We start from the raw sequence: 17,121 nt of genomic DNA, 5'->3' as shown, positions 1-17,121 counted from the left end.
GCTCCGGCTTGCTCGAGCATGAAACGCCTAACCAAAAGACTTCTGGACTTGTGTACATATAGTTTGTGCCAATGTGAGTTAATTTGCTGTTAATCGCCGAAAGTCAATGTTCTACTAATTTTATAATAATCCAAAGTTTATATAATTATAGTTCGCGTATGTTGACGGTAAAATTTACGCCAATTTTAATATATAGCGATGATGCAGACCATACCTTAACTATAGATGCTTAATGTCGTTCGTAAAATACTTCGTCGCTCACGTGAATTGAATGCGATTATTCTGCATTCAATTACAGGGCGTCAATTAACATTGCCCAGTATTTTGACGTAATTTCCAGATCAATAACGCCGAAATTAGCATCGCCACGAACGAAATATTCCCAGAGGGAATACACTACCACACGCACTAAATGGCGTCATTTTCCACTCTTTTTCTTCTCTCTTGCCGAAATTAAATTGTTAATTGAAAAGGGCCAATCACGGCCGCGACACGTTAGCGTCCTTTTTAATGAAGCCAATGAAATGTCAATATCAATCAAGCATAGGCTCGTTAAAGCTGTTCCGAACGCCGCGCGATTATTTATTTTAGCAGTTGTCATGACGACACAGCACGAGATGCGCGCGCCGCCATGCGTGGAACAAAACAAAACACTGCCGAAAGTATCGGGAAGCGGTATTAACCTCGAACGTAAAACAATAATAAACAGTTTCAGTTAGTCTGATAATACCGTAGTATTACAAAATTAAGCTGCATATTATCTGATATTTATATCATACCACTAAAATTTTCAATAAGAATTACTAACCGTATAATTAGAAGGCCTTATCCGTTCCCCAAATACAACTTGTCCAAGATTTTCCACTGGTGATTTGGAATTTTCAATTTGGCAGAAATCAAAACTGTAAAAAATGGTTTTCAAAAACATATTAGACACTCAAAATTAGTAAAAATTGTGTATGCAGACTAAACAAAACATACAATAAATTTCACAACACTGTCAAACAAAAATTATGTTATATAAACATATTTATTACAATTGGAATTGTAGATACTTCTTGAAGACTAAGGTAATCACTGGACACCTAACATTTATATATTATTTACATAAGGTATGTGTACCCGTTCCTGAAAGCTGCTTAACCTAAATATAGTAGGTACCTACTATCAGTTTATGTCATTCTTATATCTGCAAATGTAATTTAACTGTTTAGATATTGTTGACTTCTGTAATTAATAGTTTAATATTGCAAGAAAAAAAGGACAAAACTACTGTACCAATGGGTCTTGAACTCGAGCCAGATAAATTAGCTCTTGACCACTATTTACTTTCTTTTTCTAATATATATAAATTTTGCAATGCTTTCTTTATTTCAGTGCATACTTTTGCAAAAATTGCCAATAAAATTAAAAATATAATTTTTGGCACAAATTACCTATATATATTTTTATAGCAGTACTTTAAAATTTGAAATGGAAGACAATTTTAAATCTGTGAAACCACTTTCAAAATAAAAGATAAATTACTGTTGTAATATAACAAGCAAGAGTAAAATAAAAATAAACAAAACAATTTTACAGTTTATGAAAACATTTAGTTATTTATCACAAGTACAATGTTTTGTTTGTATACACTAAGTACTTAAAAAATGAAAAAAGTTTCATTATGTCTAAACATTCATCAACTTTAATACTGAATAAACTTTTGGCTTTGCAATTTTTTTTAATGCAAGTTCCACAAGCAAATAGGTCAAACCAACCGTTCAAACAAGTACAAACATTAAAGAAACATCACACACAGCCTTGGTACTGAAAACTAGCACCCGAGCACACAAGTAGAGTATAAACTGAACTCCTGATTATACAGATGTGACACATTTTATTAGTTGTGTTATTTGTAAATTTTATTTAATGGAACAATACATTTAATATTTAAAAATAAGTAAAACCTCAAAATAGTGAAACTCCTGATTGCAAACCTAAGTCACAGTCAAATCTGTATCTAGCACAAGGCATTTTCATTTATATATAACAAACACTTTTCTTATCCTTAAGGCGATTGGTGCACGGTAAAAAACGGTCACAGGCCCGAAAACAATGAATTTTGTATCATATGATCACTAAAGAGTCTAGATGCCTATGTGGGTGACCGTTACTATGTAGGGAGGTCAGGAGCTTAGTTCCAGCTCGTCAGTGGCGAGATGGCCTTCATACAGGAAGGGTGTCGCTGGTGGTCGCTCTGCGGCCTGCCATCTATGAGAAAATAACAGAACCTCGAAGGTTGTAACTCGCTCTCCCTCTAACACACAGCCGATACGGTTCTATCGTGCCCGGAGGAGGGGAAGGTTTAGCAGGTTTCTCTTTCACTCATCCTTCGCCATGGGGAAGCGGAATGGATTATTTTTTTGTCCGCAACTGCGCACGACATGTGGCTGAGAGCTAACCTCTGCCATTCCCGCACATCTTCTCACTCAACTCGCTCGTTCTCTCACACTATTTCAATAAATCTTTTCAAATCTTCAACATCCATACTTTAAACCATTGCGCTTTCTACAGAATAATTATATTTCATGCTCGTGCCCGAATTCAGTTGCAAAAAAATTAAACGCGTAGTCAATTTTTTTCTTTAAAAACCTTCCGAAACACTGTGTGTTAAAAACATTTTGAAAGCGCATTTTTATAGATAAATGGAAATTCTAAATCACCTACGCCACAAGGAAACATTGTGCTTTAATATTATGTAAAGAAAACACCTCTTAGTTTAATAGTTATGTAAAGGTGGTGCGATATGTTTTAAATGTCGCACCATCTTATCATCCATGTAGAAGAGTTACCCGAAAAGCTAACAAGACTATTGCCATGGAAATGGAAATATGGTTAAGGAAATATTTTTCAAATGTTTGTAAACAGTAAACAACATATAAAAAATCTTATAACTGTAAAATTAAAATACAAACAACCCTATAGCAAATTTAATTTCAATATGAAAAAGTCTACAATAATGTTTACAAGAAACGAAATTGCAATAGCAATACAAAAATATTGCAATTTTGTTACATTGTTAACATATATATTATTTTTAATAAAGGCAATAAAAATGACATACTCAATATTTGGAATACAATAAATACCTTAAGCCCTACATAATTGCTGCGATATTCACAATAAATGCTTTTCTTAAATATAGTAATTAAAAAACATCGTAAATAAATTATGAACATACATATTATGGTGAAGGAAAGTGGACACTATCACACTGAAAAATCTTAGAGGGTAGTTTTCCTCATCTTATTTCTTTCTTTGCGTTTTTGGTTTTGTTCGTTAAAATATTTCATGTTCAAATACTTGATACGCATATACGTTCTTGTCCTGACAAAACAGTATATAACTTCTTCTGGATATTTATTTTCAGTAGTTCCGCAAATAATTTTAGTCCGTGATTCAAAATTCCGCTCTTTTATTAATTCCAAAAATTCATTAGTGGGACATTTTAAGTTACCCTTTGATTGTACATGTATCCAGCGATCGTCCTCCGAATTGAAATCCACAGTGCCAAGGTCAGGATATTTATTTCTGAAACGGTGAGCTATATAGCCAGAAACATATTTCAGCCCTTCAAGAGAAATTTCGTTACTTGAAAGGGGCCTGGCCTCTAAATCTAAGTCTATTTCTTCCATGTCAGCAAGATCTATTTCATTTAAAGGTGATTTCTCTTGAAATGTCTTTGTAAAATGCATTTCCTAGCACAAAAGTAGTTCTGTACTTTCATTCTGATAAGCACCGCCCTGTTCCATTTCATTTGACGAAAAATCACTTACCAAACACATTTTGTCTGTTTCTCATCCGTGTTTTTCCGTTCAGCAAAAACTGCTGCAGAATGTTTTGACAATATGTAGTTTATAATTATGTATTTAAAGTCAATGGGCGACAGATGCGTATTTTGATGTCCCATACCTCTAATATACGGAAGAAAAAAAAAACCACTCTAACACATCTTGGTTCAGTTTAACTGTTAACAAATATTTAGGTTAACAGGCCCTATACATATTTTCGAGTGTTTTACTGACTGAGTTATACTGGACATTAATAAATTGATCACTGATATTTATACTTTTAAACAAAATTTTGGATTTATCATTTTATGTAAACTCTAATATGTTAAAAAGTGTAACGCAACACTACACACAGGTAGTGATGTCTAGTGCACTGCCCTATGCACATTAGTTAACAAAAAAATAAAATGAAATATTAATTACTGATAAATAATACCTTGATGTCGTGATACAAGTAACACATGCTTATCTGATATTTATCTGAATTAGAATACAAAAGAGGAAGACAAAATAATTAACTGATTTTAAGACTGATTTATTACTTACACACGAATAAACAAATACCACGTATCCCTCAATACAGTAATTCCATTTGACCAAAATATCACGCCGATTTTTTTTAACTATCGTTGCCAGGTACATGGGCACGACTTCGCAAATGTCAATGTTTCACGTAGAGTTCAAAAATGGATTTATGGTTCGAAAAATTAACTAACTAATAAATTAAATCAATTGTCCAATAAAACATAAGACCTATAGACTCAAGACCACTAAGATAGTTGTGCATTGTATGTTCAAATGATCGTGCCATTAATAATACTGAGAGACTAATTAATTTAGTAAATATAATATTTAATAGCGGCTGGTTTTAGTTTATTCCAGCAACATCAACAAAGTCATAATATCAATCGGCAATGTTAAAAAGTTGCAGGGCGTCAGTACAGCGTTAGTGATAGAGTAATAACAAAATGGCCATACCTGGACTAATGCTATCTTCTGACGTTCATAACTTTAAAATCGCGTATTCCCGTTCGCAACTTAACATACCATCAGCAGTCTGATGATAACCTTTTTATACATACTATTATTACCGCACACGTAACATAACTTATGGTAGGCCCGCATCAGGAACGTCCTGACGCGGAGCTGCACGCACCAAAACGGCCAAAACCAAGCTTCTTTTTAGTAGCAACTTTCACAACAATAGGCTCGAGGCACTTTTTGAAAGTTCCGCCGAAACCTCGGGCAATTTCTGGCCGTGAAAAACGTAATTCCAAAAGCAGCAATTACTTAATAATTACATAGAGAAAAACCCAAATGTCTGTAACAATGTCAGAAATATAGTTCAAAACCAAAAATAAATTAAAAATATAAATTTAAATAACGTAGCACAGGATAATAAAACTGTAAACAAACATTTGAAGCATTAAGGTTTCAGTGTTATGTGCAATGTAATATTATAAAAGGACATTTGTAATTAGTGTGCCCAACATTCTGGCATCGCTAGCTAACATTTCAATTTTTATTTTTATTTTATATTACTGGAATAGCCTAGTGTTGATTTGATGTTCTAAATAAATTTTAATACATATAAAATCTATTTTTTTGGTTAAATTTAGATCTGTCATTCTAGTGTGCATATAGCATACCCTATCTAACCGGAATACACAACTGATTTTCTATGCTGTCAAAACATATTAATCTGGAGGGTAAAAATTTATTCATAGGTGTAAACAACCACCGTGTCAGTATTCAACTTCAAGTCGAAACATAACCGCTAAAAAGAATTTCGCTGAACGAATTTTTCTGTACAGAGACAGTTTCCTTGCTTGAGCGAAGATAGACTCCACTATGAAGCGCGACCTTTACAGACCCTTCGTTTCTTCGGCCTCCTCTCTCGTCCTCCCTCTACACCCCATTCTTCCCCCTCCCCTCCCGCAGGCTGCGGCCAGCCGGCCGGAGCTCCGCTGGACCACCTGGTTCCGACAAGCGCCGCCCCTCAGCGCCATGTCGCGGGGACATTCTTCCCGGCGGCGAGAGTTTTACACGCAGCACTAGAACGGCCACTCCAGAGGGCGTGTTTTGAGTAGTATTGTATCAAAAACAAAAGGATATGAAAATATATACATAACTCAATAGTGTTCTGCCAATTATGTTTTCATTTTCATTTAAATTTATTCTTTAAATCGCTCATGAAGTAGTCCAGCAATGATCAATGGAAATTGTCAATATTAAACTGTAATTTTGACAATGAAAATTTTTTTTCTTACTTTTATAGGTGCAGAAACCTATTCGTACACTCGCTTCTTGAACTATACTTAAGTTTAACATAATTATGTGTTTTCTAAATAATTCTGGCTTGGAATAAAAATAAATGCATTTAAAATGACATAACTCAGTATAAAAAGTTTACTAAAAAAGATCCTAGGTATATTATGTATTAAAAAGAAGCATCAAAAATAAATATGTACAGTTAAATTAGTTTTGTACGTAATATTTTCCATGCACCAATCGCCTTAAGATGAAAACCTCTTCACATTAGTTTTCTTTAATAACCATAGTTGTGTAAAAATATTTGTGTTCATAACTAAATAACTGTTTCATGTATTTCATTAAGCTTAATGAACTAAAAATATTCATATTTAAAAATAAATAACATTAAATATAACAATTCAAATAACTATGTTGAATAATAAGAAGTTCTAAATGGCAAAACAGATTAAACCGTAGCATACACAATTACCACTCTTTCTTAGAGACTTAAAATATGGAAGTATGCTTGTTAATTTCTGTGTTTTAAAGTGCCTAGCTTCTTTACTAAAGAAATTTCACTGCATGTTGTGTGATGGGTAGCACAGAAGTCTGGCATTAATGAAATGGGAATGTAGAATCTAATAGGAATGCAAAAGTTGTAACAATTCATTTACTTTAAAAAAAAAAGTGACAAAACTCTTGCACTGAGACACACACACTCAAAAGACCACGAAATGAATGGAAATTTGGCATTGTGAACCGAAATGAATGGAAATTTGGCATTGTGAACCAATTAGACTTGTTTTGATCAACCTCTTTACAAATAACTCCTTAAAACAATGAAAAATTTATCCCTTCAGTTTTGTTAGACAATATCAAATGCTGGGTAAAAAAATTTCAGGAGTTATCCCGGATTTTTATAAAAAATTTCCTTATAGTTATTTTTTATTTCACAGGATCATTTTTATGTATGATACACAAAATTAAACACAGATTATACAATAACTGATCTGCTATTTGCAGGGACATGCTGATTTTTATGTTTGAAAGGTAAAACCTTTTCAGAGATAAATTCTACATGATTTATGTGGACAGTTCTCAACTATTTATATTTAATGTACAACCATAAACTTAAGGCATCAAAAAAATAAAATGCAAGTTAGAAAAATGCTACTGGAGATTAAAGGTTCATGCCCAGTTACTGCTAATTTTGGACTTTTTAGTGACATTCGTGACCAGTCCTTAAGTTTTGTTACTTTTTCATTTTTTATGACCCGTAGACAGCCTGTTAATAGATGTTTTACTGTATACATTCAATATAATGTGCAGTTTATTCAGGGACGTAACTAGACTAGTTTCTACCCAGGGCAAGAACTCATGTTGGAGTCTTTTTTTCAATGCAACCAAACTAAAACCTTTCCTGACAACACCTTATATTGCCACCATATATTAATGCCACTATTCCAAATATTTTATTTTCAACTTAGATGGTAGGCTAAATAAATAGATTTATTTGCAGTCATTTTATATTTAATACATTACAAGTTGGCTACTACCTACGTGAGAAATACCAGTATTTAATTTTTTTGACAATATACATGTCAATACAAATCATCAGTTCATCTACCCTCAAACATTTTTTTATGTTCTAACACTAAAATATTCAAGTAAATAGATATACTTAGTAAAAATTACTCTGCGAGTTTAGCTCCCTTCCCAAATGAGGTGACAGAGGTACAAGCCCCATCTGCCCCCCTCTAGTTTCGTTCCTGAGTATTTGGGCCTATGTTCATCATTTGTGCCAAAAGAAAATAATTGAAAATACAAAAATATAGAGATATACATATGCTCTGACTTGAATTTGAAACATATAGGTAAGTCTATTTTCCATATGTACAACCACCTTTATTTTAGAATACAAGAAGACCCAAAATATAAAATGACATAGCTTAGAATAAATACATTACAAACAAAAAAAAAAGAGGCTTTACCTCCACCATAATACTTAAACTATGACAAACTTCAATATCTACATAATTAATTTGGTGAGCACCTTGACAGAACCAGAATTTTAATCTGAATTATCCTGGAAATGGCTCATGACATATGGAACATGAAATATTATAATTTGCTATTTTGCTGTTGTCATAAATCACTTATCAGGCATGTTCTAAAAGTGTTTAAAGGTAGAAAAACAGAAATGTCACATTTTGAATCAGTCAAATTATAAAACATATTAATTTATTTGGGTATTTGGCTATCCCAATAAACATTGATGGGAATATGACATTAACAGACACAGGAAATAACAAGATGTAAACGAGCAGATAATTAAAGAAATAATACAAGAAACAAAAAACATGACATATGTAGCCATAAATGATAAACATAAATCATAAAAACTCCTGAATGCATGCAAACTAATTTTTTTCCATCTTTCCTTTGTATGCTAAAGGCACCCGCCTACCTAGCTTGTGAACAGCATTGCAGAGTGTTTGAAATACACGTTTTTACAGAAAACTACGGAAAATTTTCGAAATCTGTTTCCGTACGAAAAGAACACACACATCAGGCCATGACCTAATTAACTTTTCAAAATGAATCGCACATCGAAAACAATATTTTATTACCCCTCAATATAGCCAAAAATGAGGTTTTCATGCTGCCATATCTTACAAACTACCGTATTCATGGTATTTATGTGCCACCTTTACACCAATACAATTATAGGGTCGCCGCATTAATTTCCGAGAGGCATGAGTATTACTGCGACCTGTTTTGCACTTGGTTGTCCGTCACGTGGCGCGCTCTCGGCCGTAGGCCCACCCTCACCGTGTTGGCGCGGGGTAGGGTGAAGATAGGTCAGGGTGGCGCGCCTGGCCTTACCTTCCACCCCCGACACAGGGCGTGCAGTAAGCTACCACACTTGTGGGGAGTAATCGCTGCACGTGGCTGGATTGTTTTTTCTCCAAAAGGAAAACTGTCATCGTCAAACAACGAAGAGGAAAGAAAACAAAGTTGAGGTTACATGCAACTCGCAAGAAACGAATCTAGAATAAAAATATAGATATTTTGACGGCGGTATCACTTTACATTATTACTACTATACTGTACATTATTAATATTGATTTTTTTTTAAACTTAAATTATTCATGACTAACTTGTGTTCACATACGGCCTCCGATAGCGTAGTCGGTTACTGTGAGAGAGCAACAGGCTCTAGGTTAGAATCCAATTAAAAGAGATGTTATAATACGTTCAGTTTTAGTAAATAATATAAGTTTTACCCCAGTTAACAATTTGGCATAATACAGAAAGTTCAATAATCCACAATTACAATTAATTATGTTTACCATGTCACGTTTGATGGATTCCATGCTGTGTTTATGTAAGAATAGATACCAGTAATAAAATAGTGAATCTTTCTACCTGTACTATACATTATTTCAATAGAATTCACTATGCTGATACAATAGCGCGAAAGGCAAAAACAACATGAATGTGGCGCGAAACTAAACAATCACATAGTTGTGACTGTAAAGGTTCACCACAGCGTAAAGAAATAAACAACTGAAATCAATTTAAAGTACAATTTTTCGTAGCTGTTACATGCTATTTGCCAATTCGAAGGTTGATTATAATAATTTTTTTGGAATAATAAATAAATGCTAGGTACGTATTATTTTACTTGTACATGTAAATTCATAATCGTTGATAACAGAGGAAAACTTTGCTTATAATTGGAAACTGCATGTATCTTGTACATTAGCATGTAAATATTTATTACATCAACTTAAATAAGACATGTATAGTCTAAATTTTTATGTCAGTTTTCTTCAATCTGAAAATATCTTTGATATTTTTAAGTTATATTTTGCATACAATTTTAATGCTTCAAGTTGAAAAATCCCTTTGGGCACAGCCTACAGACATAAGTAGATTTCAAAGTAACTTGTTCTTTTGGAAATATTTGGAAACAAAGTTACCATTTTACGAACTTAATGTACATAACATACTATATGTTCTCCAATACTCCAAAATGATCAATGAACATTTTATCATATTCTATGCAGCGAAAATGTTCGAATGTTTTTAACTCAATGCATCGAGCACTGAATTTCATATTATGCCCACTAAAGTAGTTATGAACTATTTTACATTCAAACACTATTTTTCATCGCTTGCACTAATATGTGGTCATATAAAAATTTGCTTTGGACCAAGGTTTAAGATAATATTATGATGGTGTAAAATATATTCAAACAAATATAATAGTAAGAATTTTTTTTTTATTTCAACTCATGTTTTTACGGTAATAAGTAGCTTGGCTTCTGTGTTGTAGCAGCGTCCTTGGCGAATAATTCACCGACGTTTCGGTCGACATTGCAGTCGCCATTATCAAGGAGCAGTTACTTACTGAGGTTCTTACAAGTTATCCTGCTTTTATATACTCTCGCCTGAGAGGAAGGTGCTTCCTGAATGGCTGCAGCTGTGGGTCAATCAGAGCCTTCCTTTCTTCTGGTTGGCTGGGCTGTTTTGCCAATCAGGTGCCATAACCGCCAGTTTTCAGGACATAGGATTTGGTTAAATTCATTTCAAAAGCAAATTTAAAATAAAATGTAATTGTCTCGCCTTTGAACCTGTGAGCTCACGTAAAACCAGGGTCAAGTTTAAGAGATATGGTTGTTTTACTTTTATATGTATTTTGTTGCCCCGGGGCTTCCTCCTATTTGTAATTAATATATTTTAATACATGTGTACTTAAAGATAAAGATAAAAGAAAAAGCTACGTAAATAATTTTAGTAAAAGAGCAGTTATATAAATCAAACCAGCATTCTTGTTATTTCATTATTACTCATCCTTGATCCACATAGCCTCCTACAGTTTCTAGTAGGTTATAAGTAAATTCCTTTGTACGACGTCTGGGCACCTCTGTGATAATTATTGTTTTTTTTTTTGTTTGTGGGCTGATGCTTTCAAGGTTTTATTTTTTTTACTTACTCAATTTTTGAGTGTTTATCTGAAGCCCAGCGTACATTACAATGGCTTGAATTTAAAATATTTTTTAGTCTCCTTCGGTATTCGTGTCAATCTAAGTGATTTTCATAGTAAATGGTCATGTATTAACATATTTTGTATCCTCGCTAAACGCTGAGTTTTATGACCTTGCAAAGGACTCGTTTTAACAACTATTGATTATAATGGTACAACACTTGAACCATTCATGTATAAATCGTATAGGTCAGTGCATGTACAAAATTACAGAAACATGCGTGAGATCGGGTTATAATTGCATGGTAAGTACTATGATGCAATTAAAATATAGGCAAGGTTGACATTTTTGGTTTGGTTTTATTCTATTTTTGGTTTTTAAATTTAATTATCAATATTTTATTTAAAACTTGTGTTTGAAAAGTTATAATTTTAACCATGTTTTATGAGATTTTTTCTAAATTTGTCTTAATGGAACTAGTAATAAAATTAAAATATTGGTGTGTTTTTGTTGAATTTGATACAGAAAAATTTACCCACTGTTTGAATATATAAAGCAACTGTATTTGTCTTTAAGTATGTACTTATTTAGGATAAATAACACATGAATACACTGAATAAACAAATTAAACAAATTACCAAGTGATTAAATTTGTGTTAAGAATAAATTAAATCTATATAATTTTACAATGAGAATTTTTTAGATCATGAATGGATAACATGTAAAATAACTTTACAAACAACTAATATATTAAGTTGCAGATGCAAATTAAGAGTTTCTCTATTTCATTGTTTCGAACTGTTCTATGATATGTTGGACACGTTCAGAAGGTCAAACTCACATATGTTGAGTCAAAATGGTAGCTGAACAATCTAGCGTTCCTGAATTGGAACACCCAAGACAGATTGAGAGAGTGATTGGTTAATCTTCAAAATTATGGATTCCTGATTTGAACAGAAAGTTTTGGTAGGGCTGTTTGAGACAGTTTTAAAACTTTTATTTTTATGTCGTGGAGCACAGCGTACAAGATTTAGATTGACGTTGTTTATACTTATGTGATATAATGTTTACGATATTGATGACGCAAACAAATGTTAGCAGTGATTCGCGGGACAAAATTTTAGAAGTTTATTTTATACTCTAAATTACGTGCACAAAAATAAAAAAACTGAATAGTGATTTTCTTACTTTAGGTAGGCCTATAGGATTTTTTTTTCGAGAGTAGGATGCGTCTCTAGTAAGAGCAATGGCCTGCAGGTTGAAGAAAACACGCGGCATAGAGCAGCAGTAAGAGTGGGAGGTTTACAAACACCCTATTACTGGCCGTGGCTCTTCTTGGAAGGGGGGACATGGCTGGGACCCCCGCGGTGTGACCACAGCTGCAGACTAGTTCCAGCTTCGGCCACTGTGGGCTGCCCAGACTACCTGGCCAACGAGCGAAATGTGGGGGTTCACTCCCAGCTAGGCGTGAGCCTTAAGAGAAGGTTGTCCAAATTTGGTTCCAAACATACTGTTATTTTCACTAAAACCACACATACAGCTTGTACCTATACTGCAAAATGTTTTATGTATACATCCAAGTGATCATCTATGAACATTCCAATGAAAATTAGGTAGGTACTTACTAATTATACTCATATGGAATAACAGACTCTTCAGTGTTCAGACGGTTCACGTACAAAATGACATCTGACTGCAACAAAAATAAAATTAAAGGTGTGCAGTTTTACACAGGCAGAGCCGAAACAATTAAAAGTTTATCAATACAAAGGTAACTCCAAGAAACTTTAACATGAAAAATCAGATTATTCAACAGCTTAATTAAAAAATATTTGTATAAAAAATTAACAAAAATTATTTTCTTGAGAACAACCACCATCCCTTTTTTACATAGAGCACATTATGTCCTATCTAAACAGGCAAATGAGACTTTTGTATAGACCCTAGTCATTAAATTTCAAAATTTTAACAAGTATGTAAGTTCACTTTAAATTATTCCCAAACAGTGCAAATAGACATATGATGTGATATGTGCACACTATGAAATCTACACACAGAATCTCAGCAGACACACATTTCTCCAACTCTGTAGAGAACACCACAATTTGGCCTGGGACTTTTTGCCAAGAGCTTAGAACAAACTATGCCGCAAAAAATTTGCTAGGAAGTCTTTTCTATATTTATAAATATACAAAGGTATCTGAACTTTAACCGATGTGAGGTGTTGTAATAAAGGGTCAGTTTTGTTTTCTTACTATCCCATGCACTTAACTTGTAGACTAGAGACCTAGAGAAAACAGAGTAATTGTGTAAGTAATGGCCAAGTGACTTTCTTGGATAAAGACTTTTTGTATTAATAATTACGTACACCTATATGCAGTAAGTGCTGTGTTTTTTCTACTTGTGATGTCACAACACAATCGGAGCAGTCTCAGAGGTACGAGATGGGAGCTGGGGGAACTGTACCGGCAGCCAGTCATGATCATAACTTATATCTCCTCAGCAGGTTGAAGCATCTGATAGAGATTGTTCTCTGTTGCTTTTATTGGTCACAGTATGCTGCAAAGTATTACCCATGTATTTGTAATTTAGTGTTCAGTGAGTCTTTCCTTTCGTCATTTATTTTGTTACAAGTGGAGATTGCTCACTCGCTAAACTTGCTACAGAGCCAATGGTGGGTATAGAAAATTGAAAATATTGCATGTTTATTTAATATATTGTCAACATGTCAAATATATTTACACAAATGTCTCATCTTTGGGCATTAGTGTACCATCAATACTGTTCTCTCTTAAAAGCCATCTGGAAAGGTTAATGTTAACTATAAAGGCCTGGGCATAATAAGCAGTTCTGGCAGTTATGCTGCAGGCTAGCAGGCTCAGATTGGCTACTGGTTAGTCCATGATAGAGTGCACTGGCAATTCCCAAACACATCAGGCAAAATGGCAGTCACGGTTGACTATACACAAGAAGGATACATCCAAAAAAAGGAAATATCTGTAAATGAATTTTTTACCATCAGTATGTTAAAATTATTCTGTAATACTCCATAATATCATTACCTTAGATAGAATTAATTTCCAGAACCAAGTTCATATAAGGATATGAATTCCACCATACTGAATATGGTAATATGTAGAGTCGCGGTATATGCGAAAAAAAAATGCTAAAAATCCGAAAATACTTTTATTCTATGCTCTTTCACTTCCTCTTTTCAAATCAACCGGCGGAGATAAGAAATTCCAAATACTTTAGGAGATATCAAATTTTTTAATTTTCATCACAATACCTGTGTATTCATGCGGCAATCAACATTGTTTCTGGTTTACGAGTATCTATTTTGTCACGTGACAGTTCCGTGATTGGCCAGTATTCAAATGAACCAATACGTGATTATTTATTTATTAATGTTCCGTCGGAGGTATCGCGACGTAGGTGAACGACTACATCATTTCCTTCTAATGGCAAAGGAAATGTACCCGCCTTCAACTTAGGTGGGTTTTTAAAGTTTCTAATTTTAAAGTCTTATTTTTTATTTGGATATTGTTGCGCAAGTAATAAGTAACAAAATTTTTTTACAAGAGTTGTTAATGTTCATCATTTTTCCGGGTTTGTTAGGTCAGGTCAGTTACATTATAAATACTTAAAAACTAAAGAACCATTGAAATTAAATCATATTATTTTTAATGTACGCTTAGTTTGAAAGTATTCATAATATAACTGACCTGACCTAATTGACCATTTTATTACGCATTCACGAACACACAGCAAAATAACAAAAATAGCGTTGGTCGAATGGTTGTACAGGTGTTGTGTTGAAAAATTAAAAAATTCGATATCTCCTAAAGTATTTGGAATTTCTTATCTCCGCAGGTTTTAATGAAAAGAGGAAGTGAAAGAGCATATAATAAAAGTAATTTCAGATTTTTAGAATTTTTTTTCACAAATACCGCTACTCTACATGTTCAAAATTTAAAAAAAAAACGATATCTCCTAAAGTATTTGGAATTTCTTATCTCCGCCCGTTGATTTGAAAAGAGGAAGTGAAAGAGCATAGAATAAAAGTATTTTCGGATTTTTAGCATTTTTTTCGCATATACCGCTACTCTACATATTTACCCTGAATATTTAAAACAAGAAGTTAACATGTGGGAAGTTTTAAGTCACTGTGAAGGTTAGTTATTTTATGTTTCTTCATAAGTATTGTTGATTGTTTTATTTTATATGTGCTTCGGAGGTTAGATTTTGTTGACTCGTAAATAAATAATTTGGCCGACCTAACCTAGCATTCACAAGTTAAGAGTATTTTAAAATTTAAATGTAGTTAACCTAACCAACAAATTAAAATGGTAAATTACAATGCAGTTTTAAAAAATATTAGAAAATATGTCAAGAAGTAATAAAAAATTTTTTTTTGGATATTTTCGTTTTGGATACACCCCACTACTAGATATTTACCTCCGTAAGTTGAAAAAATTGCTCTTTGCGCAATGTATATGCCTTAATTGCTAGAATTTACCATGGATACTTTATAATTAAAATTACACATTACATTTTCTGGTAAATATTTACAATCGCGGTAGATGCCAAAAAAAATGCTAAAAATCCGAAAATACTTTTATTCTATGCTCTTTCACTTCCTCTTTTCAAATCAACCGGCGGAGATAAGAAATTCCAAATACTTTAGGAGATATCGAATTTTTTAATTTCATCATATGTAGAGTCGCGGTAGATGCCAAAAAAAATGTAAAAAATCCTAAAATACCTTTATCATATGCTCTTCAACTTCCTCTTTTCATTAAAAGCGGCGGAGATAAGAAATTCCAAATACTTTAGGAGATATCGAATTTTTTAATTTTGCAATACAAGACCTGTGGAACCATTCGAGCGGCGCCATTTTTGTTATTTTGCCGTGTGTTCGTGAATACGTGAATCGTGAATGCGTAATTAATAAAATGGTTGATTAGGTCAGGTCAGTTACATTATTAATACTTTCAAACTTAGCCGACATTAAAAATTATTTTGTGAATTAATTTTAATGGATGTTTAGTTTTAAAATATTTATAATGTAACTGACCTGACCAAACAAACCCGGACAGAGGGTGAACAGTAAACTAAAATGGTCGATTAGGTCAGGTCAGTTACATTATAAATACTTTCAAACTAAGGTGATATTAAAAATAATGTGAATTAATTTTAATTATTCTTTAGTTTTAAATGATTTATAATGTAACTGACCTTACCTAACAAACCCGTAACAAAGGATGTACAGTAACAACTTACGTAAATTTTTTTGTTACTTATTACTTGCGCAACAATATCAAAATAACAAATAAGACTTTAAAATTAGAAACGTTAAAAACTCACGTAAGTTGGAGGCGGTAATTAAACACCGTTTTAAACAATAATTGAACTAAATAATCACGTATTAGTTCATTTGAATTCTGGCCTATCACGAACAATCACGTGACATCATTATCCAATAAAAAAATAGATACTCGTACGTAAACAAGAAACAATGGTGCACGCACGCCACAGGAATGCGCTGGTTTTGTGCTGAAATTTAAAAATTCGATATCTCCTAAAGTATTTGGAATTTCTAATCTCCGCCGCTTTTAATGAAAAGAGGAAGTTGAAGAGCATATAATAAAGGTATTTTCAGATGTTTAGCATTTTTTTTTGGCATATACCGCGACTCTACATATGATGAAATTAAAAAATTCGATATCTCCTAAAGTATTTGGAATTTCTTACCTCCGCCGGTTGTTTTGAAAAGAGGAAGTGAAAGGGCACAGAATAAAAGTATTTTCAGATTTTTAGCATTTTTTTTGGCATCTACCGCGATTGTAAATATTTACCCATTTTCTAACATCATAACACTGTTTTGTTAATTGTAGCCATTGGTTTATTGCAGTTTTAATTAATATTAAATTTAGCTGTCATTGGCAGTCATGTCACAGTGGTACAAAGTTGAGGTCGGTGAACTTGGCCTACCATCAGGTAAATACAACACGATAACCAATCATAACCAACCAGTCTCC

At 33.1% G+C, this 17,121-nt stretch overlaps 1 protein-coding gene across 1 annotated transcript in view; it reads right to left on the bottom strand.

Moving 5' to 3' along the window:
* LOC134542250 (transmembrane 9 superfamily member 2) overlaps positions 1 to 17,121 on the bottom strand; it is a 106,606-nt gene that overhangs the window by 76,042 nt on the left and 13,443 nt on the right. Inside the window, exons 2-3 of the mRNA XM_063386356.1 lie at positions 12,706 to 12,773; positions 809 to 902 (exon numbers count right to left, since the gene is read on the bottom strand). Of these exons, the coding sequence (XP_063242426.1) occupies positions 809 to 902; positions 12,706 to 12,773 (162 nt within the window). The remainder of the gene's footprint in view (positions 1 to 808; positions 903 to 12,705; positions 12,774 to 17,121) is intronic.

Source organism: Bacillus rossius, chromosome 1 (genome assembly GCF_032445375.1).
Source record: "Bacillus rossius redtenbacheri isolate Brsri chromosome 1, Brsri_v3, whole genome shotgun sequence".
Taxonomy (NCBI): Eukaryota; Metazoa; Arthropoda; class Insecta; order Phasmatodea; family Bacillidae; genus Bacillus; species Bacillus rossius.
Note: the sequence above shows the minus strand (reverse complement) of the source record. Positions and strands in the feature narration are given on the sequence as shown.